Here is a 27660-nt window from a genome sequence, read left to right as displayed (position 1 = left end):
AATATTTATGTTTATGTTAAGACTTCTTCTTTTTCGATAAATTTCATGAGAAAAAAATAATTCTAAAAAGATTGTTATTTAATTTTACGTAGAATATAAATTATAAGTACTGAATACTTAAGTAAATGATTAAAAAACTGAAGAGTTAATTAGTTAAAGTAAGAACTTAATGAGTTAAGTTACATTAAGTTGTATTGATATTAAATAAAATATGATTTATAGGTAGGTATTTTGTGTTACGCTTATAACAACGTAATTATACATATTAAACGTTATACTTATATATTTATTATACATTAATCTGTTCAATAAAACAATTAAATCGAACATAAATAAATTATATCAGCGTTGTCATACAATAAAGCGTTAACTATGAATAATAAAATGCAGAATTATGCTAAATGATTTTTAATAATTTTAATGTCCAATATAATACTTGACCTATTATAATGTAGCATTGAATATTAAAATTAATGAATTAGGTATTAGTTATTTATAAATTTCTAATAGGTACACTAAATATACATTTAAAGTGCAGTTGTGAGGCATGGTGTGGCGCAGTGGACACACCAGTTGCTTAACGACGTAGGTATTAAGATAGAAGTTCCGTTGCTAGTTATCGAATGGGTGACTATTTGGGAATTTAACAAATACATGCCATATATTACCTAACCATAATTCATAATTATCGAAATAAAAATAGTACCTATCTAGTTAATATTTCTTCTGATATGAAAAGTGAGAAGAGTAGTTATAGAGGACTTATTCAACATAACTAACACGAATTACGAAGTATTGTGCTATAGAAATAGGTAATAGCTGATGAATATATTTAATATTATTTTAAGAAATAAATAATTGTATTAAATGTTTTTGTTTTTACAATTGTTATTAATTTTATAATTAATAAGTAAAAAAAAAAAAGTGTAACGTATAATAGTAAATTTTCTATAGTAAAATATTAAATTACTTAGTACTCGTAGGAAAATTTTTAAATCAAATAAAACTTTAACATAAATTATATTTTGCTAATGCGTTTTAAATTGACTTGAATGATATAAGATCTCATATATTTGAACATTTAAGTTTTATGTAATGCTATTAGATTTGTAACTTGTATGTAACTTTTATAAAACTATAATGATAATGTGTAAATTACTTTGAATTGCTCAGATTTGTACAAAATTACTAATATATTAGCACAATATAATTATTTTTTAGTAGTTTTATAATTTACATAAAATTCGATGACATTATGATATTGAAGAGACAGCATTTAAGAAAAGTTTAATGGAGATTGAAAGTATTTCTATCAAGGAACCGTTTAAACGAACACATTAACTCCCAACTTCTTTCTTTCTGAAAAAACTAGTTAAATTGCAATATAAAAATAATCACAGATCGTTATTAAAAAAAATTGTTCCTCTGGTGTGATAAACTCTGTACATGTATATAGTACGAGTAATATATCCCCTCGACCGCTTGTCACGCTAATAAAACGCCAAATATGATAGGCGTCTAAGGAAAATTACTTTTCGCTTTCAACATTGTTAGGAGGGTAAAAGCATTAGTGAAAGAAAGGCTTCTTGGTTGGTATTATTATTTTATTATAAATTTATTTTTATTTTTTGAAACAAAGTGTTAATCAAGAAATATAAATAACAAAAGTAGTAGCAAAGGTAAATCCCATCATTCATGTCCGTTTATCAAAAAAGCCGTCGTACATAAAACGCTTCTGTATATTATAACAATCAACTTCTAAATAACATCTCTTTATTATAGTTAGTAAGGTTAGGATAAACGCATAGTATAGGACGGATGAGGAGAGTTATTGTTGTGAAACTTTTACCTACCGTTCCCATATTTACTGTAAACTTTTGACACTGTGTTAAACCACGTAAAGTACACGAACGGTGATAATTACAACGACCCTACAGTGTTCGATGGTTACCTAACCCCTTTTGGGAAATGACTTCCGAGCCAAAACTATGTGTTTACAACATATAAGTCAAAAATTCTTACCTTCATAAATTTAACTAGGTATCTATTTCATTCGTTCCTTAAATAATTATTGTTGTAATGCATATTATAATATATTTTAAAATTTGTTTAGTTAAACTCGATAAAGTAAAAATACGTTTTTAGTTTAAGTATTTAACTTTTAATTTAAGAAAATATTAATTAGTATATAAACAGTTAAAAAAAAATGTGATAATTCTAAATTAATTTTATTTAATTATACTCTATTATTAAATTTCTTATAATCAATTGAGTTTTGCAACTTTTCAATATAAGATTGTTATTTATTTACAACATTATTAAAATTCCAATTGATATTTATCGATTAACTATCAATCAATGCAAATTAAATGCATTAAAATAAAAAGATAATTATCTAAACAAAAACATTCTGCGAGGGCATATATTTATTTTAACAATATTACACAAAATTTAAATATTTAAAACATAAAAATATTTGTATGTAATTAATTAGGAATTGATTGATTTTAATTAAATTTTTTCATACGTTTTTGAAGTGTTAATATAAAATTATTACGTATAATATTTAATGCAGAAAACATAATTTATAAATGCATTTCTTATATTATAAATAATTATAATTAGAAAGAATAAGTATTCATTTATTTTAGTTTTACATAAATTTAATTAATAAGCTAATGTATACGATTCTATATTTTGTAATAATTTTATAATATTTAGGATAGGTTTTTAGTATACATAATTTTATTTGTTGAAAGTCATGTCTGATTTGAACAAAGTTATTAATAGTAAAATTTTATTTATTATCATAAAAATAGTCATCATATTATACTGTTCTTAATTATGTATTAGATGATTGACAACTCAATATTTTATAGTATAATATGTATTCATATGTATAATCAATAATAGCTTTACTGGCTACTCATTAATTCAACTATTGGACAGTAAAAACTTTAGCGTAACTTACCCGTCATCTCTTCAATTTAGAGATTATAATTATTTTTATTCTTACAGAATTTATCATTTTTTTTCAGGGGATACTATTTACCATGGAACTTGTTTTCCGAATAAATAGGCTATTGATATAATTTGGAAAAGGAAATATAAATATTTTTTATATTTTTACTAAACCAAATTGGTGAGGGGAGTATTGTAATAGAAGGTTTTAGTGCGGTCTCTGACAATCCATGAAAACAATATGACGCTAAAGCCGTTTTCTACACCCGGGCCAATACACGATATTTGAAATACAATACAAATATAATATACGGGCTGAGCCCTTCTATTTTCAACATAGGCTGTTGCGATTTGGTAAACATAATAGATATATAACTTATCCTTTATAGTATGTCCTTGTTTATACCACAAGTATCCTAAACAAGGGCGTTTACAGAGTTGATAGAATGACCACACGAGTGTCAATAGTAAACGTAATTATACTCGGGTAGAGCAGAGATAGTGGATGATAACGTGATAGGGATGTCACCGAAGGATAAATGGGATAATGTCGGTTGACAAATATTGTAATGGTATAGTAATGTTTCTATATTAATAGTGTCGAAGTGCTGTCTAAGCGTGTTTACTAAATAATAGTAGTTACGTGTACGGTATAACCACATCGATTTGCCAGTTGTTATTTCGGGAAAGCTTCTAAAATCTAAAGCCAAAAATAATATTGCTCAAATTAATTTGAAAATTTTATGTGGCATAATTATCCTATTATAAACCTTTTTATTATTTGCTTTTAAAAATTATAATACGTATAATTGTAATCGATTTTATAAATACTTATAAGTGTTAATAACATATGCAGACAATAACTAACAATATTTGTTCACTCATCTATGGACGATAAAATACAATTTTAGACATATAATTATATTTTTCATTATTTATTTATTACCAAGTATATAAATCTTTAAACAATTTTTACACTTCAACAAATTATTTTATGACAAACTTAATACTTATATACTATTATTTATTCTGAGTTTTTACAATTTACATGAAAATTTTAACACTTAAAATCAGAGAAAGTTGCAATAATGTCACGGTTTTAAAACAGAAACTGATATTAGTATGATCAGAAATTAAGTAGGTATATATTTTCATTAAGTAAAATAATTCTGATGTAAAAAATGAATGGAAGATTTTATATTTTTTAAATAAGTTAAAGAAACTTAAAAAAAAATATTAATTAAATATATGTTTAGACTCATAAATTTTCTTTCACTAATACTTGCATTTCACTCAAACTTTAAAATGTGGATAACTAATCGGAGAAAAATAAATAAATAAATTAATAAAAAATTATCATAAATATACTTATAATTAGTCCTATAGGTTGATTATTTCAAATTTTAGATATGTGTTAAGATAAAATATAATATTTTGAGTTTAAGTCAATAATATAATTTATACTAATTTTTACGACTTCTTATATCAATATTAGTTTTTAAAGTAATTGAGAAGAAATATAGTTATTGATAATAAACACGATTAGTAAACACCCTATAGGCATAATATATTGTTAAAAATGCTCGCTCTTAACGATTATATTTTCTTATAAAAAACATCCATTATCATCTGTTTATGAAAATCGATTGTTCAGCTTTTTTTTTGAATATTTGTTTGAAGACAACTGGGCGTGACGCTCTCATCGGTGTGGCATTTCAAGTGACATTAATATTTCATCAGTACAGATGTTGATCTTGTCAGGGATAAGAAATTAGCTTTACGAACACACCCACGTGCTATGTTCGCTTTTTTCTTGATAACCATCGCCGACATAGTTTCTCGAAAATAGGTACACGTTAACCTACGAGTAATTATTATTATATCTAACACGTAGGCGCTGTGCCCACTGAAAAATGTGAATGTACCATTTATGCATGTAGGTATGTATGTATGTACCAAACAAGCATTGTTTTTACGGTTTTTTTTTTTATCATTATTTTGTTTAGAAACTTCCAGAAATATACTGATTAAATGTAATATTTAATATACGTTCTTACCATGATTTTGATATCTATTGAAATAAATATTTGATTGCATAGTTTTTATTTTTCTTCTATTAAAATATTAAAAAAAATGTTTTTTATTGTATTAATACTTTTAATATAATAGGGAAACCAAAACATTTTTACTCATTTTCATAGTAAATACATTAAGATATTTCAATTTAAAACTAAATTTTATTATTACATGAATATATTTATGTCTAGCTTAAAATAAATGTGTAAGATAATTAACTATTCTTTTGTACCATAGCTAAAATATATTATATTATGAATCAGCTATTAATATCTGGTTAAATACCAGTCAAATAGTTTGCAGTATATAAACTGAACGATTTAATAACGATTAAATTAGATTCAAACTGTTATTGACAAAGTTAATATTTTGTTAAATTTATATTTTGTTTTTGTATAAAATAAGTTTAAACAAGTTTGATATTTATATTATACCTTCTAATACAATTGTATTGTAAATATGTGTAAAATAATTTAAATTTAATAAGCATAAAAAATAAAAATTAAAACTACAGTTTTAAATTAATTATTTTTATACTATTGTAAAATTCTTATTACATTATCATTAGTATCGTACGACATAATACTAAAATAAATATCATGAGTGTTATGAATACTTTAAAAACTGTGTTTTCAAATAATACACCTAATGTATCCATAAAATACAAAAAATATATAAAAGTAAAAATTACATTATAAAAACTAAAAAGAATGCCAAAATTTTACCAATTGTAAACTTAATGGGGTAAAAATGTAAAGGGTTCACTTTATGTACTTTAAAATTATTGTATACGTATGTGTATAGTTTTGTTTGAAGATAGGAGTTCCCTCAAGAATCCTTGAATTTCTGTAGCCATTTTCGTACAAATTCATTTTAGTAGTGAGTGGATCGTACCACCTGCATCGTATTGTTCTCTAAATATTTGTATCTTTGTCCCTTAACAGTTATTATTAAATTTTCATGCATATTGTAAAATATAATATCAATATATCCAGCCTTGTTATATCACTCAAATAAATATTTTTTGAGGTTTTTTTAATGGTCCCACACATGAATGAGAATAAGATCACGTACTAGAGATATATACATTATTATCGTGCTCATAAATTTTCAGATTTAAAAACACACAAACCAATTTACTTTGATAAGTTTATTTTTGAACTTGGAACACTATTATCGACAACGTATAATATTTTTAAGCTATTCATGAGATTTAATTTATATTTTAAACACATAAAATAATTAAATTATCAATTTCTTAGTTCATTTTAATATAATATGATATTACTCGTAAGTATACGAACTATATTTGAAATGTATTGTCTACAGATAATCATGTTTAAGGGTAGTGTTAAAACTTCAGAATTTTGTGTAAAGAAATTACAATTTTACTAAAATCACCAGTTTCAAAGTTAATTTATAATAAGGTGTTTTGTTTCTTTTGTCATTCTTATTACATCTACTACATATTTTGGAGTGGCCAATAATTTAACGAATATTTATATATTCGATTCTTATTTCTTATTTAAATTTATATTTTAATAAATGAAGTTTGAAAGTTAAACTCTAATAATTACAGTAACTAAGTTTTCTCGTTAATTAATAACTATAGTTTTCTTATTATTGTTATATTAAAAATAATAATTTTCATACTTGCTGAAATGACTATTGAAATATTTCATATTATATTGTTATCAAATTAATTATAATACAAAACTGTTTTAAAATTGCTCGTTATTCATTTACCGTAAACATAGTAAAGAAATAATAATATCACGAATGATAGAGTTTTTATATAATGGAATAATTGAATATCAAATTTTATTTGAGTACATTTTAATAATTTTAACACATGAAAATCAAATGGTTAATAATAAGTTTATAAAAGTCATGATATTTTTATTAAAATATGTTTAATATGTTATTGTTTTTTAATTAAATAAAGAGCATTTTCAACTTTAATTTTTGGAATATAATACTTATAGGTCCCAATATTTAAATAACATTTTATCAATAGCGTATATGGAATAATTTTGGATTAGTAATATTAAACAGTCATTATATTTCAGTTTTTATAAGAAAAAAATAATGATAATATAAATTATATTATGTTGTTGATACTTTCATGTTATTATAATATTCCAAGCACATCTAATGTTGTTTAGTTTTAATTAAATATTGAATATTTGATGACTTTTCAATTTTATTTTAACCTATCATTTTCAAATTTCAATTTAACTATAATTATGTTATTATATAAGCAACAATTTATAAAATATTAAACTTAAATAATGATTTATTGTCATAAAATAATATTTTGCTAACATTTTATTCCGAGTAATTCGTCGTGTTCACTGTTCAACTACATAATATTGGAAGTGTCAATAAAATGTATCGAACTGAATTATATACCATTAAAATTTATTTCTATGTCATTTGATTTTCATTTTAAAATAAATTATTATATAAATATTTAATAAACGTTTTAAACAAAAGTAAAAATATTGTATTTTGTATAATATATATTACATATTTGATATTATAATGTTTAAATCGTTGGTTGTTTTTAAACCATTTGTTGACATGCTCTATACAAAGAACTATGAACTAAAAAATATTATTTAATGTTTCTCTTTGAAATGTACGAATCTGTATATGTTTCTTTAACCTTTCAACAGTACTTCATTATATTTTATTCCATATAATGTATACTATTCACTGTATAATAACCACGTGTACGTAGTAATCTAAAATACTCACAAAACGAGAGTATACGATGTTTTCTGATTTTCTGTTAAATATTTAATATACCCTGAGTTAAATTAATAGCTAAATGACACCAATTTGACGAACTAGAAATTCAAAAAATAATTGGCTTAATTTTGTTCGTAAATGGCATAATAATTCTTCCATCGTCATGGCTCATTATGCACGCTTTGTCGAAAACATTTTAGCGATCACAACGAATTTCCACAAGTGTTTATATTACGCGTTCCGATTAACGCATATTATACAGGAAATAATTGAATATCACAGAAAGGATAAGGATAATAAGAATAAGCTTGCACAGACTGTTAGAACGCGTAATGTATGTTGCACTTAAACGAAATAATCTTCGATAAATAATAATACAACAACGATAAAACGCAAGCCGCACCATGCAATATACATATACGAATTTTTAGTGTTTAAAATGAATAATTGGGTGTTTGTTTAATCGTAATGAAAAATAATAATAAAAGTGATAATTATTATTATTATTGCTATTGTGTAATAAGACTGTGCAGGAAGATTTGATAAAATATTGTCTAATTTTATGCGATATTCTCGATTAGACGTGCCTTAAAATAAATTAGGTGTTGTGTATACAAGGTATATACAAGATAACTCACTAAGCATATTCATCTTATTTATTTATCTAAAATTAAAGTTAATAATAACTATGACTTTAGAATTTTTAAATAAACTTAAAGACAACATTTTTAAATTTTTGAGATTTTATTGCTACAAAATGTTTTGTTTTTTAAATAAAAGCCTTTCTTTTTATTGTAAGTTATTTGATAACTTGTACCTAATTCATAATCTAAACAAATATATTCTCAGTTATTAAAATGTTTATACTGAGAATAATAGATTTTACAAAAATATAAAATAGATGTATAAATATCGGATCTAGTATTTATTATACTTATAGAGAACTATTACGAACTGTAAATGTTAATAGATTAATATGAATTCATAAAATTATTCAACTATCATAGTCACCTTATCTTCTAAGTCTATTATTTTTAATAGACAAATTAAAAGAACTCAAAAATTACTTGTTTGAGTTTTTAAATTGAGTATATCATAATTTTCCAAAAACAATTATTTACTAAATAATTAATAGTTTAAAATTATAATAGTAGGGAAGTCGTTTAAAAAACAGAAGTTTTTATCTCCATAAAGCACTTTTTAAGTAGTTAACAATTTTTAAAAGTATAATTTTCGAATATAATGAAAAATTTCAAAAAACAAAATTTGAATAAATTCATAATTATTTGATTGATATTTTATTATGAAAATTGAGAATGTTCATGATTGGTGAATCATTCTGCATTATATTTATATATAATATGTATTATGTATTAATCATGCAAACGAAGAGAGTACATCACAGTGTCTTGTGCATTTCCGCTGTCGCCGCTGCCTACCGGAATGATAATAGTAATGCGATTTGAAAACGGCGTGACGGGTTACGGTGGGTGGCGCGGCGTTTCGCGGTGATGGGCGGTAGCGAAGTGGTGTCAGCGATGCCTCGTACGCGCGGCGGTAACTCGATTACGGGCGTCGTCGTCGTCGGTGGAATCGGCTTCTGTCTACTAATATTACTATAGTCATTTTCATCGTCACCGTCTTTAGTCTTCGGTCTTGTATTTAATTTGAACACGAATAAGGAAATCGGACAAACTTGCGTATTTATAATATATATACTCAAGTATTACAATATCGTGTCATCGTTGCAACTGCCGGATTGGATAGGTTCCGCATTGTACTTTAGAAACTTCAATTTGTTCTCATTTGTACCGGATGTGCATGTTTTTTGCATTTTCTCCGGGGTAAATGTTATGGATTCGCGAGGGAATGCTTTATTATTCTATTGAATAGTGTCTTTCTCTCTCTTTTTCGTTTTTCTATCCCTTTTCGTTTTCCTCTCATATCTTGTTGATTTATTTGTCACTAACAGTTTGCTACCATCATGCGAATTTCACGTGAAATAAAATGTAAACAAATTTTCTGACCTGTTTTTATAAACGTTTATCGTTATCCGAATGTTTTTATAACCATCCTTTCCGATTAAAAATGATCGTGCTTTTATACAATTCTTTTTTTGTATTTATATCGTTATTTATAAGGCAACGATAAAAAATTGTACACCTAAGTTTTCTTTTATCGAATTCGGTGAAAAATTTATATTTTTATTTACAATTTTTAATTTTTTTATTGTAGTAAATAATCGTGTTAACGTGTTATATGTGAATCGTTAAAAATATTAATTCTCGATAGTCTTTATAAATATATTATTTGTTTTCTAGTGATCGTTTCATTATGTTACATACTAGATTTCCATATGACTATCAAGGTATATAATATATTAATAAGAAAAAAATTGTATTTTATTATCATTGTTCGCTTTTATATTAATTTTTATCAGATTGTATTTTTTAAACGAATCGATCAATTTTAATGCATCGTGTAGTCGACCCTGACAATACGGCGTAACGTATAGGTAATTCAACTACACCCTTGTCAATGTCAATTTAACGTATGGAAAAACGATTGGCTATACCAAGAGTAATATATAATTTCTTTTTAGTGAAAACGATTTACAATATTGACTTCGACTTAAAATTACATTAAAAATAAAAATTCCTATTCAAACAAGATGTAAATTATGGATATACTTGTTGTGTATCTACTTATTGTATACATATACAGGAGGGCTTGTCTAAGTTTCTAAGTTATCAATTGAAATATTCAACTATAGATATCATAATAACTAAAACATTGTATACTATATACATATATTTTATATTAAAATTTAAAAGTAAATTATTATGAACAGATTTATAATATATTCTGATAATTTTGCACATGCATAAATGTAATTCGCATAAAATATAAGAAATCAGCAATTTATTTTATATTTATGAATTTCTATTAAGTTCGTTACAATTAAAACATTATTTTAATGGGTATAGCTATGAAGGTAATATAGATAAAAAAAAAAATGATATAAATATCATGATCACTCAATTTTTCTTATTTTAATTTAAGTAATTTTAATCATTTTTTTCACTTAAATTGATGTTTAAAAAGACATTTATATTTTTGATAGCAAAGGCATATAAATAATTGTATTGTTATCTTACGAGATCTTCATTAATCCTTGTTACATATTCATTTATGTCCGTTTTAAAATGTATTATTTTGGATAATTATAATCTATTGTATAATTTTATCTAGTTTAATTTAAATACAATTTGATTTATGTTTATGAATAATTTTCTTATTATCTAAGTTTAAAATATACCTTGAAGATATTTTATGGCTGAATAAATGTACATTTAACTTAATAACGCACACTGAAGCTAAAAATAAATACATTTTTGATCTTGTTGTTTTAAGTGCATAAAAACATAATTAAAATAAAAAAATATATTTTTATGATATAAAAATACTTGTACATTTGGAGTTTTACTTTTAAAGTCAATGAAAAATGTATATAAACATTACTTCAGTGAACTATGCAAAATATTTCGACATTTTCAATCCACGCACTTCAAAAACCATTGGTATTAATGGTATAACCATAAATTTAAACTGTCAAAACGCTAAACATTTTTTGATGACATTTTAAGCTAGGGAGGAAATAGCAAAGTCACGGATAGCTGATTTCCAAAACATAAGGGTTACTTTCCCCCACGAATGCGAAATTGAAATTGTGACAAGACATCAATTTTTAAAAGCCAATAATACATTATGTGTACTGGTTTGTAAATAAAATTTATTTTTCTAAAAATTTGCTATACACGTTCCAATACATACGTGTTTGAAATTAACTGTCATTGGTTGTCATATTTAAGCGGGAAACAGTTTATCGTACACAATGGAGTCTAAATAATATTGCAAAGAGTAAAGTTTTTCTGGGAAGATGAGTGGCTCGATTGTTTCGAAGACTTTGTGTGCATGAATTTAATATACAATGTTCGGATTATAATGTATGGAAATGTGTCGTTACGTCAGAAGTAGTCGGGTGAATCCATTTTGGTTTTACACGTTTTCCTGTTTTCACCCTAACACTCCCTGCTTTCTACAATGTCGTTTCAAGTTTCTTGGTTTGTTATGTAACAGCAGAATATCCTATAGAAATCGCATGCCTCATATTAATTTGTTATTATTCTTTTCTTGTTATAAATATACGAAATCAGTATAAATATATACTCCTTTTTTTTTTTTTTTTTGGTAACCACCCCTTGTTTTTTATTAGGTTTATTAAAAGAACTTGTGATTTTACAAACTCCGTAGGGTTTAAAATGGAGTTGCGTTTCATATACGTGGTAATCCTGAGGTTTGATTATAATCATAAAAAAAAAAAAAAACAGAGACTTGCATTTTAAACAGAGAACCCTTGATGGTAATTAAATCACGTAGTATTCCATTTTGGCGTATCGAAAGGTCATTTATTGTTACGGAAATTGCTATTCGCTTATAATATTTTAATCTCCATATCGTATCTAAGTAGATTGTTGGGTTTGATTCACATGCATATAATGTAGTCTACCATTGTAAATTTTTCACAAATCGAAAGGGATTCAAAACAGGTGCAAAAATCGACATCAATATAATATGTTTCTGGTATAAACCACTCACAAATAATGAATATTACGAGGATAGATTAGGGGAACTAGACTTGATTTCATCAATATCGATGACTATACATATATGTATATTTACTGAAGTTTGACTAGCAGTAAAACTACTATACTGAGGAAAAAATCAGAATAAAAATGATCATGGGTAGTGGTAAATAATAAAAAAATAAATATCATACTTTAGATCAATTTTCTAGTCATGCGCTATAGACGGTTTTACTAAGCCTGACACGAACACTGTAATGGCGGGATTTCTTAGTAACACAACGTGATGCCCGGGAGCAATGAGACTATGCCCAACATAATATATTATTATATTATTACATTTTCAAATCTCTCTCTCACACAAAATAAAAGTTCAGCAGTTATCCGATGCACTGATGTACGCGTATTGTTTAAGTACCAACGAATTCGCCAGTGCCACAAATTGTGCACGCACTCAGTCGTATCACATAAAACTTTCGGATAAAAAATTAATTTTAATAGGTACGAAGGGACGCGACGACAAAAGTTACGGGAACGCGTTTCAACTCTGACAATATCTTAACACACATTACATGTATACTTACACTAAAATAGTAATATTCTACGAAGATAAACAGCCGCGGGTCTCACTTTTCCGCCAGTTTCCTCCACTGCACAACTACACATGTCACACACACACACGTTCAGTGACTTGCAAACATTATAATTATATCATGTATATTATTCAAACGTTTTAATATTAATGTGCACATGTTTGATGAATACGACCTTAACGCACAAATCAAATTTTGTCTCGTACACTTTTGTGAAATAGGAAACTATCAAGTGCGAATAATGCGTTTTGTTGTTGTCGTCATACACTACTGTATTGTATTCCATATATCCTTAGTGACGTTTAAGATGACTCGGATAACCTTTTGGGTGTAACTGATTAATAATGTAGTTGCATCATTTTTTTTATACATATAATATTTTGTTTGTTGTTCGTTGTACATGGTGCTAAAATTATATCCCAAAAGATATTTATTAGAACTATACAATAATCAATACAAAAAACGTATATAACGTGAATAACGTAAAAACTCTATAAACGAACATTAATATCTATGATATTATACCCTACCACACATAATAGTTATATCTTTATATTGAATTATTTGTTATTTTGTTTATTTTTTTCGAGAACTTTAAATTACTTTACAATATAATAGTACTGCTGACACAGTAATAAAAAATAAATAATTAAAAAAGTATATTATCTTATTTTAATTAAATTATAATTAATTGAATGCAGTCATAACTTATTTATAATTTTAGTGAATGGCTAAGATTTTACATGTTGTGTATCTAATAAATATTTAATACGTCCAAAATGTTAATACAAAACAATATAATATAATATATATTTATATGTTATTAATATAGTAAATATCTATAATTAAGTTGGTTGTAATGAATTTTTTCATGCAAAATATATGTAAACAAAAATTATTAAACGTCCAATATGAAATTAAACATTGCGCTTATTAGTGTTTCTTTTTTGTTTTTATTTGCAGGAGCCGCTACAGCCTCCAAAGTATATACGGACGCTATAATGAGATTGGCAAAACAATCTCAGCAAGGAACTTGGGGAGGATCAGCCGATATTGGTAAGTTATAAAATATTATCTTCTTTTCGTATAAACGATAATGGCACTGCTATGAATGGGATTGTGGAAATAACGTCCAATCACATTTTATCACTATCATAATAAAGTTACACATTTTTTTTTATATTCAATCAAATGTATTTTTAATTACACTTGACCATAGATTTAAATTGGTGAATTATTCACACCCAGAAACAATTTGTTCACATTTTTATTATTACTATTATTTTTTATTTTTTCACCCGACAACACGTCACGTGTTTTTGTGCAAACAAATCGATTTGTCGAGAAAATGGCAACTGGCTAATTTATGTCGTTTTCCTCTCGAAAGGCTATGCAAATACAAGAGATAAATATTGCATTTTCGAATCGTACTTCTCTACCTCTAATACTTGTTTTTGTGTCGAATTAACAATCAACCACCAACAACTATTGTTCAAATATTAGCTATTATTTTTTGTTTGTCAAATTTGACATTAAAAATAAAAATAAACGTTAAAAAAATAAATTAAAGAATAAGAGAATTGAATTTCAGACAATTTATTTAAATTATATTTCCTCAATAGATCACAATTTTACACAACATATTGTTCTGTCGACCACATTGCCATGAAATGTATAGCTGTATTAGATATATTGTATTACAATATACACTCACATATATATTTTATATATTGTACTAGTATACAATTCTGTCATCTAGTTCTAACCTTGTTTAATATTTATTGCAACAATAATTGAGGTGAAAAATAATGAAAATATATTGTCATTTATAGAATCGTTAATATTAATGCAATAAACTTAGAAAATAAAACTGAAAACATTAAAAACGATAATAAAAAAAGTTTTTGATGAAATAAGTTTAAATATATAAAATATACTGGAATTAATATAATATATTATATTCATCAATAAAATAATTATATTTTTTTATGTTCTGGAATAAATTAGTACGTATAATATGTAATATAAGTAGCATCACGTGTCCGTATTTTTAAAATCTAATTTCTAATTTGTATCAGTGATACCAGAAAAAATATCATTAATGCAACAGATTAACACTTTTATTCATACGGAATTTATAATATGATAGCTTGACTTTATCCACCACCACTACGTGCGAACTTAACTAAATTATATTACTTTGGTTAGATATTATGGTTGCGATAGAACGGCATAATATATTTTTCTTTATACATTAAACTCAGAAATATAATTTGACACTCATATAGGTAATAAACATGGGTAAATCCAATGTGTTTGTTATTAACACGTTTATGATCTAATCATCATTAGATTCCTTGATTTAGAAATCTTTGTTGGTATAAAATGTACACCAAAAAATGTATTATAGCAGTAAAAATAAAAATAAAGTAACGGTTTTCATATTTTCACCACAAATAATGATAAATAAAAATTACGACTGAGTCCATTTTAATTGTAAATTATACTTTACAATAGACCATAAAATGTTTTTAAAATTAATGTTAAGCGATAATGTTTAGTGCTGTGAAAATTAAAGATATTTTTATTATTTTAATCGATGCACTTAAATGATCAATCAATATAAATTACAATAAATTATTTAAATATTTAAATTTTTTTTTTTTTATTATTAAATAAGAAGAAAAATATATGATTTTTAAATATATAAATAGCGTTGTATTATATTTAAAACCATTCTACTTCAATAAGCACAACTCATGGGCACCGTATTACTGTGAAATTATTTAAATTCCAATCATATCGTTACAGAATTATGTCCTTAAATGGTTAAATTTAAGAGTAAAGTTCACTTTAATTTAATTTATTTTATTCAATTCTTTATTATAATTTATTATTGTACATAGTTTTTAAAAATCATTCAACAATTAAACGTAGCTATTTTTATATTATGCGTAATATAATAAAATACTTATTAAAACAAAAAAAACTAGCTAACGGTTGGTATTTTTTTATATTGTTTTATAAATAGTATATAGTTCATGAAATGGTATTTTTAAAATAGTGTGATATTGATAAATATTTCCACTGACCATATAATTATTTACGAAACTTTTATCAAACAAAAATCATCAAATTTGCTTATTTCATATTTAACTATAGTTCTAATACTATATAGGTTGTAAATAATCACGAAAAAAGAACTCTCATATACATAATTCTGTAAAATATTAATAATTTTATGTATAAATTATTATTTGTTTAATATTTTATTGGTTGTTTTTTTAAAACGATAATCGATGAAGTATATCTTTGTTATTTATACCCCAACTATGTTTAAAATAATTTGCTAATGTATAGTTAAATGTTTTTATGTTTTAAAAGATAAAAGAAACATTATATTATATTATATAGTTATATTTCATGTTCATAAAAACATAAGACTAATCGTAATGGGATCGAAATAAAATTAATTTTAAAATCTCATGTACACTGTATATGGCTCTGTAAATATAATCATATTGTTATATTCAGTAAGAAAGCCATTCGATTAGATTATCTACTTCAGCTAAAAAATTGTTTGTACAATAATTGATATGTATTATAATAAAGAAACTGATACAGTGTTATTATTATAGCACAGCTATTTTCTAAAGCTAATCCATAATAAATTTCACTATGCATGCGCACATTATTGTATTCAAAATAAGAAAGGGAAATACAAATTATATTAAATTATTATAGGTATTGTACATCTAATCAGTGCAAAGATACAGCATTTTGTTGGCGTTTTACAGTTTTGATCGTTTTATGTGTTAGTATATAATCTGTAGGAACCGAAAAATAGAGGAAATTGTCTATATAATATTAGATTTTCAAATCTAATATTTCACTGTATTGCTGTCAGTCTTTGTGATTGCAAAGATTATTTTCCCTTCTCCATACAAAAACTTGGTTTGATAAAAAATATCGTTTGCTTTAGTCATATATTATATGGATAAGACATGTATGTAATACAGTAAGTGATATGGGTACCTACTATCTGTTTTTATTAAATATATTTAACTTTTATAAATTTAATAATAAAAATCGACTTTTATATTACTAAAAAAATATTAACCTTATTATTTCGTATTACACTATTATACAAAATGTTTCTAAATAACATTAAAATAGTGAAAGTATTAAAAATATTTCTTAAAATAAATACATTTTTCTTAATTAATTATATGAAAAATATTTGTTTTTATTACCAATTATTAATAATAGAAATATTTATTATTATTAATACCAATAATATTATATACTAGTAACAACTCGGGTAAACGTTGTTTTCCTGTTGAAATCGGCGTAAACGGGGAGAGTGAAATGAAAAAAATCTCATACACCCATAATTCTGTCAAATGTATTGTTTGGTTGGGGTGTTCTACCGATAAAAGGTCCTCCAACCCTTCCCATCCTAACTTCTTGAAATTTATTGTGGCGCCATCATACTAACAGTGTTTTTCAAATAATGAAAGAGCAGTGATTTCGAGTCAAAGGCCATATAAAAGCCTGAAACCCTGAAGATAAGCTAGTTTCCAGGGGTTTGGTTGGTTTTTTCTCAGTTTTCTCCCAAACGTTTCGAAATTAAATACAGCGACTAACAACAGCGCAGTGAGTAGTCGACTCGTAGTAAACGAAGACTTACAACTACTTAAGGGATTTCTGAGTTCAGGTTTCGTCATGACTCTGACACATATTATACTAATACTTATTCGTTAACTAGGGGTAAACGGCTCTTACCACCCTTTGTTATATTAGGTATAGAAATACGATATCATCAAGTTTACTGATAAATATCATATGATATTAATCATAATAGGATACAGCTGGTTAGATTTATTTAACAACACCTATGTAACAGAGAAAAATGCACAAAGAATTTAAGGATTTTTATAACATTTATATCATAGTAGAATATTATAAATTATTAATGATTAGTTATTACCTATATTATTAGCCTTGGAATTGTAAAAATAATAATATATATGATTGATATTAGTTTTCACTGTTTAAATATAATCAATTAAATTGGTTTTAAAATGTAAATTAAGAAGTGATTCTGAATTATTTATTATATATTAAGTTCAGAACATTTATTTAGTTCTTTTAATACTTTCCAAATATAATAATGTAAAATAATATAATACCTCATAATTTATATAACTATGATAATAATTGTTGCGAAAATTTCAAAAATTATGAAGTTCGTAGTAAACTTAATTTTTTGTAGCTATACGTATAATAACATTTAATCATTTAAATGTTAAAATAATTAAGCAAGTATCTACTAATCGTTATTAGTTATTACAAAAGTTAAATGCAAACTTTAAAGTACGTTTTAATTGTTATAGTACTTAATTACTTAAATTTCTTATAACACTATAATAGTACTCAGTTTAAAATATCTGAAAATGTATTGATCTTATTAATTATTAATTATTCAATTTTGAATACATAATTAATAGCCATAATAGATAAAATTAAAATCACTATTGTAAACCCTTTAAAATTATTTTATTAATTTATATTTTAATACTTTATGTATTATGAAACAAATTCGATTTAATTTTGATTATTATAACATGTCATTTGTGTAGTAATTTTTTATTATTTTTTTTAAATTAACAAAAACAATATATAAATAATAGTCTTAATATTATATAAAATGTCTAGTTAGTATTAGAAAATTGTAAATGATAGTTAATTTTTGTTTTAAAAAAATAGATATTATGCTAAAAAATTATTATTACAACATTTTAAACAAACTTTAAAATGTTTTACTTTATTTATTATTTTTAATTATTAAAACGATAAAAACATAAATTACATTTCTGGACAGTAATAAAGTTTAAGTCCTTCTGGTGCTACAACAATACAAGAATATTCTTTTACTTCCGAATTAAGCTGCTGCCTAAATAATATTTAAGTAATATGTGGTTTATACAAGTTTGTATAAGTGTGCACTATTGTAATCTCCCTCTTTTTATTTCGTTACAAGTTGAATAAGTCATTTACCGTTTTATGACGACACATTATCGTTTGCGACAAGACAATACAAAGAACAATATATATTTCCAGTAAAATATTACCTTTATAGCGTTATACAAGGGCTGTGATATGGCGGAAGGTAATAAAATGTCGTTGCCCAAACAAAATCGAACAGCCGTAATCGTGAGTTACCGGCAAAGGTTTTTTTAAAATTTTTTAATACAAGTATCTATACCCAATCTTATAAACGATTGTGAGCAGTGGTATACATTTTTTCAAAAGATGTGAACCATTAAAAATAAATAATTAACTCGATATATACTTAACCAACTGTTGACAAGAAGTGTATTAATTTGATTTATTTACATACATACACATGTACATATATATATATAGATATATATATATATTATGTATATTTGTTCAATAGAAAAAATAGCGATCTAGGCATCCGAGTTTCTTCTCTATTGACGTGAAAATTGTAGCAAGAAAAAAGAAAAAGTTTGCTTTTGTCGTGTAATGACTGCATGTTGTGTTTTTATTCCCCTAGGGAAACGTCATGTGTAAACTTTCGGTTCCAAGTTCGACGAACATTAACTTTTGCGTTTCAATACTGTGGACTTATTTTTTCTATATTATGTTGCTTCTTCTATCTGATACATAAGATTGATTTATACTAGAAAAATAGTTAGATTCTGCTGAGTATTTTCTATGATTTACTGTATTTATTATATAAATAAAAGCAACCCACATTTCTATAGATGATTTTTTTTTTTTAAGCGTACTTTTTTCTATGATAAATATAAAAACAAATAAATAACAAATACGTGTTTAAATGTGTTATGCGATACTTACGATACTGTAATATATATATATATATATATATATATATATATATATATCATTTTTTTTTACAAAAGTTATACAATTGCAAAAATTACCAATGTTCGTATTTAAAAGTGGTTTTTATCTATATCTTGTATAATATTATTTTTTATTTTATTTTTTCAGTAAGGTTTAAATAACAATATTATTCTTATTTTTTATTAATTTCAAACAATTTGATATGTTAAAAAATGGATTTAATTGAATTTATGATATAATTTTCAATTAAAAATATTGCCAATGCTTGCTATTTAGTGTAATATTATTTGATATTTTAAATAATTAAATAATATCCTTTAACAATTATTTAAAATGTCTATTTACATTTATTGGTGTTACATGAAATTCAAAAACAGTACGTATACTATTATTGCTAATAATTTACTTCTTATAAAAATAATTATTTACTTAAACATCTTTTCATATTATATAATGTATAATTATCATGTTATGAAGAAAACATTTTATTTTATTATGATTTTTTTTATATGAGTGCTTGTTACCACATTTATTCCATAATAAATATCTGTTGACATAGTTAAATAATTAACAACAATGATTCAGCTTTGAATAACATACTATATTTTTTCTTAATTAAAAATTAAAAATGATTGATTATTATTATTCCCTTTATTTGAATAAAAAAGTTTTAATTCCTTAGAATTATTAATAATTATTATTTTATTTGCACTTAATTAAAATTACTTTTGATAGTATATAGACAAAGTGGTGAGTAATTTTAACATGCTAGATCCACCTAGTATAATTTGTATGAATATTTCACATTTCATAATAAAAATAATATAGTTTTTACTCTCTCAACTATAGCTGTGCATCGTGTACTTGCGGTTTTTTAATATATCATATTATTATATGATTCGTCCTCGGGTAAGGCTTAAAAAACATTTTTTGCAATAGAGCTTATTACACGTCTTGCTCACTGGGGTAGCTCCCCCAGGCAAACGTTATTATTATTCCATTTTCACACCCAACTGAGAAAAACCAGATATCAAGTGGCCGCTGGGGGAGGGTTGGTTGGTAGAATGAATAAGAAAAACTCCTCCTATATTATCAACCATTCTGACAGATATGATCAGAAAAAAGTTAAATCCTCACTTCGTCACTATTCCACATTTATTCGGGTGAAGGGGTGCTTAGACTGTAGGATGTAGGTAGCCGTGAAGAAGACGTGAGAAGATTAAATTGCAAATCCTTGAGCCCATAAAGCAGAACGGGTGTGACATCTGCCGTTGACAACGCGCGTACGAGTATGGAGAATGAAGAAGAAAAAAATGTCGGACAGTTTTTACCTTATTGTCATGAAATATACGATCCTGTATAGTAATATAGGCTGAAAAGGTCGTAAATTCAGTCCCTGTGCGTAATGGACGTGAGGGCAGACGATGAAAAAACACATTTTGGGTATGGAGTTTTTGTGACAACACCGCACCATCCGTCGTAGGGTTAGTGTGGCCAAAGGTTAGATACACAGCCCAAATAGCACAGTTCAACTTGTTTACCATTTCTTTTAATACGGAGAACTTCTTGACTGTTTTAATTGCAATGGAGAAGTTTTGAATTATGTAAACAATGATGAAAAAACATTTGGTAAAAATTCAAAAGTATATAAGTTGCAAAGTCATGAACTCTCTTTTATTTATTTTAACTAGATGATAGCGGCCATGGCCAAATTACTTTTATCTCGACAGCTTTATTTATTCTGTTCTTTGTATGTCCATTAAATAACGTTTGAATTATTATGAGATGAAACGTTCCTTTTTGTAACATACATAATAATATTCATAATATTATTAAATATAAATATGGATGAAGTTGTACTGTTTGTACGTAATAATATCATGAATTAAAATTATTATAAATTAATTATTTTTTTAATATTATTTCATTAAATATAAATTTCAAAATTTATATTAATATTTTGTACAATTATTGAGTATAAACTATCTTCTACGTTTGTTTGTTTATCATACTTCACTGAAATTTCCAAAAGTTTTCAGACATAAATTACAACGTTTACCTTTTGATAATAAATAATAATTTATTCATATTTAAGTACACGTTTCACCAGAATATTAGATATTTATGGTGTAATGTTAAATTTGAATCTTTAAATGCAAATTTGGTAAGTTAATTCAGCTAAAGAAAGTAAGTGATGAGTAGTGATAAATCAAACGTATGTAAATATGAGTAGAAACTGCAGACTACTGACTATCTGGATTCAAGCGGTTGTGAATATGCATACTTTATCTTAATCTATGTACTTAATAGTATAAAGTTTACTAGTATAATACATTACTTCATACTTGTATTACTCCATTCAATATTTATACAAATATATACCTTGTACATATATGATTTTATATCTACATTTATTTAACCAATAAATTAAAGTATCCGTAGAAATACAAGGTTAGAAACATTGCTTACACTAATATAAATAAATAATTTCATTTATCAACAAATTTTAGCAAAAGTTTGTGTTTATTTTTAACATGCGTGATCCATGTAACATAGCTTATGAAAATTACGTATACAATTTTTTATTCCAAAACGTAAAAAATTTATTTTATCACCCATAATAATTGAGATAAATATGAACACGTTTGATGACGATAGTACATTATTACAAACCTATTACATCAAAGAAGGTTTATTTTATTGCTTAGTATTTCGTTTTGTAAAATATAAACGTAAACACTTATATATCATTATGTACATTTAAAGTTTAACTTTTTAACTGCGTCTTCTATTTTTTGTGTTTTTTTTTTTTTTGATTTTATTTAAACATAAAGTAAACATACTTTTTTAAAGTTTATTGTGGTATCTGATTAGGTCCTCCAGGTCATCGTTTTACATTGTATTGTGTATCGAGCGAGTCATTCAATTTGTGAAAAAAGAAAAAAAGAAGTGAAATTGGAAAAAATGGCGTTTTTCATCGAACAGTGAAAAATCACGATGGCTATTAGATTTGTCGAAGAGACGACTGGACTATGGGAAAGTTGCGTTTACCGTCCTTCTTTACGGGCTTGTACGCACTACGCATATGTGAATGTGACAGCTTAAAATGTGTATTGTAAGGTTAGACCGCAAAGATATGCTTTTAAACACTTTATCAGTTTATAGTTGATTACACTTGGCAAATGTACTGCTATTATATGTGAATGCATGTGAATGTGACGACAGTCATGTAGTGTTGTAATAACTCTGAAATGTGAAATTGTTGGTGTCGTCTTACGGAAGATTAGTAGATTGAAAATTAGACAACTCGTAAACATTGACGTTGAATGAATACCTACTTGATTTTTTGTGAAAATATAAAAATCGATAACTATAATAGTTATTAGTTATATATATCAACGGAAAACTATATTTTTGCTTTCACCGCGACTGTGGGTTTTTAGTCACTGAACAAAATCGGCTGGGGACCACAATTGAATATTATTTATTTTTTTTTTTATTTTTTTAGAATAGCAGATCGACACTAAAATATATTTTAACATTAGTTAGTAATTATATTGGTCTATACAGCAATGTCTGTGGTGGTCTGGTAGGACAATAAATATTCGATGAATTGCGGTTGTATTTAGATAAACATTCGTCTAAAAGCCTAGAACCATAACGAAAACAATTTTGCGAAATATTGTTGAGTTAGCATTAATTCGGCGAATGATGCAGTGACGCATAATTCAATATTCTAATAGAATTTATGGTACTAAATATTATAATGTTTGTCGAGAAATTATCATACCAAGTGTGAAAAACAGTTGTTGGGAAGCTTATGGGTTTTGTTTAGTTTTGATAGGAGTTCACAAATTTCCTTTTTGTACAATCATTAGTTTAAACTTTAAATTTGTATAAAATATCCTTATTACTATGATAATATCATTTTGATTTTTAAATAATATCTGTGCTTACACAAATTTAATTTAATAGTTTTGTTTATTGAAAAAATTATTATAATCAATTCGTTAATATACGAGTTTCTCTAACGTTTATTTATCCAAAGACTAAAATATTTCATGAAGATAACTTACCAGTTTATTTTATTATTATCACACCTTTTTTTTTTTTTTTGTTTTAATAAAAATCTGGAATACAGTTTGTTATTTTATTTCAGTATTAGCTAACTATGTTTTAATATAGTAAAAGAACATAATATTATACACGTATGTATAGTATGTACATACGATTTTGCCTAAAAATACTACTTAAATATTATTAGATGTTAAATTAAGTCAACATAATGAATATTTTCTTGACTTATTTGTATTAGATACTAATGTTCATGCAAATATTTTCCTTAACCAAAAAGCAAAAATCGAGAACTATTAGAGTTTTGTATTATCATGCACAGAATAAAATATATATTTGATATTGATACTAGTTTTTATTATAAAATATATGAAACAACTATAGTTGTTCACATTAGAATGAGACAATATTTACAACCAGTAAAATAAATAAGTATATAGTATGGATAAAATATGATGAGAATATTACCAATTAATAACACCTTTTAATAAATTAATATTAAGTGTGGCGTCTACTGCATCATTTATGTTTTAGTTGTTGCTTGGTGAGTTTTTTTAGGAGTGTAATGGCAGACATATTAAATGAAATAAATAGACTTTAGTCTAACGTCTTACTAAATAGCATTATAAGTATACATTTCACAAACAAAAAAATATAAGTTTTTAATTTAAATAAATAAATAAATCTAAATGTTTCTCGGTTTTTTTATACTTAACATCAATTGTTTTAATTTTCATTGTATTCGAATAACGACTTTGATTTGATTAATGTTTATTCTATCGTATGACAATTTTTTTTTAAGTCAGATGGTACGTTCTCGCATTTCTTTTCAATTTTATGTTCTTTTCATAAAATTGTAGAAATTGTAAAAATAATCTCGCTATAATACAACATATGTTAAATATTTTATATTTTTATTCTTAAAGTATTATTTAAAAAAAAATGTAATTGTTATTTAGTAAATCATTTTTTTTTTTTTTTTTTTAACAAATTTAAAGTTAATTATCATCAATACAATATATTTAATCAATTAGACACCTTTCTTTTATAATATGTCTTGAGCTTATATTTACATTGTTTCATCTAATATGTTAGTTAGTTATGATTAAAAGCAATTAATTGAAATAAAAAATAATTGTTAACTTTAAAAAACACCCAGTATAGAGATACTGAATATTATAATTTCTTGATATTTGTTTTTGGTAGCTAAAAAGTGCTTTCAACAATAATTACAGAATTGAAAACCCATAGTTAAATTGCGTTCTACTCGAATTATTAAATGATACTATGTTATCGATCTGTATTAAAACTGATACCAATTATATTATACACTTTAAAGAAGCCCCATGTTGAGTAGAAACATGTTTCAATGTATTATAACTTATAAGCATTCAACTATTCTACCGGTTAATCCAATTTCTGTTCGATGAACCTGGTTGGTTTTTAAAATATGTTCATAGAAATAAAAAAAAAAAAAAAATCCTTCCTATAAATTAGAATTTATATACATAATATTATAATACAATCTGAAATAAGATATTATGAAATTATTTATTGTATTTTGTAAAATATTCCGAGTTCTTTTTTCAATAAACATATGGCTTGCACTCATAATAGGCAATATGTAATTGTAAAAGTAGTAAAAATATTTACATAATACTATTTTGAAAATTTGTCAATAATTATATTAAATTTAAGTACTATCCTAAAACTATCTAAATATTATAAATTTTAATCTTTTCATAGAAAACTACTAACATATTTTATACTCATTCACTTTCTACTTGTTGGTATTTCTAAATTATGTAATATTTTATTATTTATTAATATATTATACAAAAAAATAATTTTTATAAGCAGGTTAGTTTTCTTTAAATAATATTCATAGAAATTCAGTGTATTCATTTTAATGAACAACTTAAATATTTTTATTTCTTTAGAATTTTTAAGCAATATAGTTTTCATAGCATAATATAGTAGCTACTATTTATCTAATATTATTGTATATATTTCATGAATGTTTTTAACTAAAAAAAAAAAAACTATTTACATTTATTTATTTTTATATTTCTCATAAACTTTTGAATTAATTTATGTAATTTAAAAATATTAAATTCAATAATGATTTAAATTATTATAGAAATATGGAAATCGTATTTATAATTTTTAATTAGTTTCCATTATGTTATTGCGATTTACAACCGTGTACTTTTAATTGTGTAAAACGTATTTTTATTTTAAATATTAAAACGGCATTTATTAAATTACTTACCGTGTACAATAATAAACTTTTGTTAAGATATATAACTACAAGTTAAAAGTTGAATAAAAAATAAATTATAATAAGCATTTATTTTTATATAAAAATTGATCTTGATATTATGTTTTATACATTTTTAATAATCATAAAAATAAAAATCTTACACCATATTGTATGAAACGCAGTTATCCAAAATAATTTAAATTCATTTTTTTAGATAAATATTTGATTTTTATATACTGTCCTTATCATATTGTTTTTATTTTAATTGTACCTACCTATATCCAATTATAAAATGGACATTTTATTGTTGTGTTGTACGTGACTCCTTATAAATTTTAGTTTTTGTATAAATTGAAAATAATATTATTATTAATTATTCAATATATTTTTATTGTAACTAACTCCGTTTATTGTTTTAAATCCTTGCGGAGTATTCGGTTTTAATTGCAATTTTATTTGGATATTTTGGAATACACATACATACATTGAAGGTTACTTACTTTGAAAGAAGACATTGTAAGACGTCATTTGTTGGAATTATATTATATTATATCACCACATAGTCCCTTATAAAGCATTGGTCCATAGTTTTATTTGATTCTTTGTCTTTTTGGCATACACATGAACGACATATAACGACATATCAAATGCATGAAAAGTATATATGCGAAGAAAACAAAAAACTATTAGCAAATAATTGTGATGTAGGTCACGTATCTTCTGTATAATATCACCGTTAAAGTTTTTCGCATGTTAAGCATATGATTGAAGAAAAAAATCTAAGAATGAAACAATATAAAGGAGAACTATATTGCGTAACGACTTGAACTTTTATGAGCTATATATTTAGCAATATATCATTATGATTACATTTACATGACATTTATATTTTACAGAAAAAATACATAATTAAGCATTTTATACTACGTTTAAATGACTTTAAACAAAATATTCTTTGGTATAAATCTCCATGATATGATGGTGTTTGAAATACACAATAAATTTACAACACAATATATTTGATAGTATAAGTAGTATAAGTACTTATTATAATGTATTTGGTTAAAAAAAAAAAAAAAAACCAGTAAATTAAATTACAACTTTTTACAATGAAGTAAAATATAACAACAACAAACTTAGTTTCTGGTTGTAATTTTAAGTTAGTATAATAATTGTATCAAAAATGCTCACTTAACCGACTGTAACAAAATCTATTGTGTTTTAGATTTCTAAGCCTTTCTAAGTCTACTACAATTAAATAACTATTTACTTTTATATGGAAAATGATGTATTTATAGACTAATATACTTTAAAATTTCAATACTTTTTTAAAATATCTAAGAATACTATTTACTAATAAAAACAACATTTAAAAAAAATAACTAACCTGACTGGT

The 27660-nt window shown here is 24.6% G+C and overlaps 1 protein-coding gene across 1 annotated transcript in view; it reads left to right on the top strand.

Annotated features, from left to right (window-relative positions):
• LOC112599652 (brain-specific angiogenesis inhibitor 1-associated protein 2-like protein 2) overlaps window positions 1-27660 on the top strand; it is a 97510-nt gene that overhangs the window by 32391 nt on the left and 37459 nt on the right. The window contains exon 3 of the mRNA XM_025346648.1: window positions 13994-14086. Within this exon, the coding sequence (XP_025202433.1) occupies window positions 13994-14086 (93 nt within the window). The remainder of the gene's footprint in view (window positions 1-13993; window positions 14087-27660) is intronic.

This window comes from Melanaphis sacchari, unplaced genomic scaffold (genome assembly GCF_002803265.2).
Source record: "Melanaphis sacchari strain LSU unplaced genomic scaffold, SCAv2.0 Contig54_pilon_pilon, whole genome shotgun sequence".
Classification (NCBI taxonomy): domain Eukaryota; kingdom Metazoa; phylum Arthropoda; class Insecta; order Hemiptera; family Aphididae; genus Melanaphis; species Melanaphis sacchari.
This window is presented reverse-complemented; position numbering and strand designations above follow the sequence as displayed.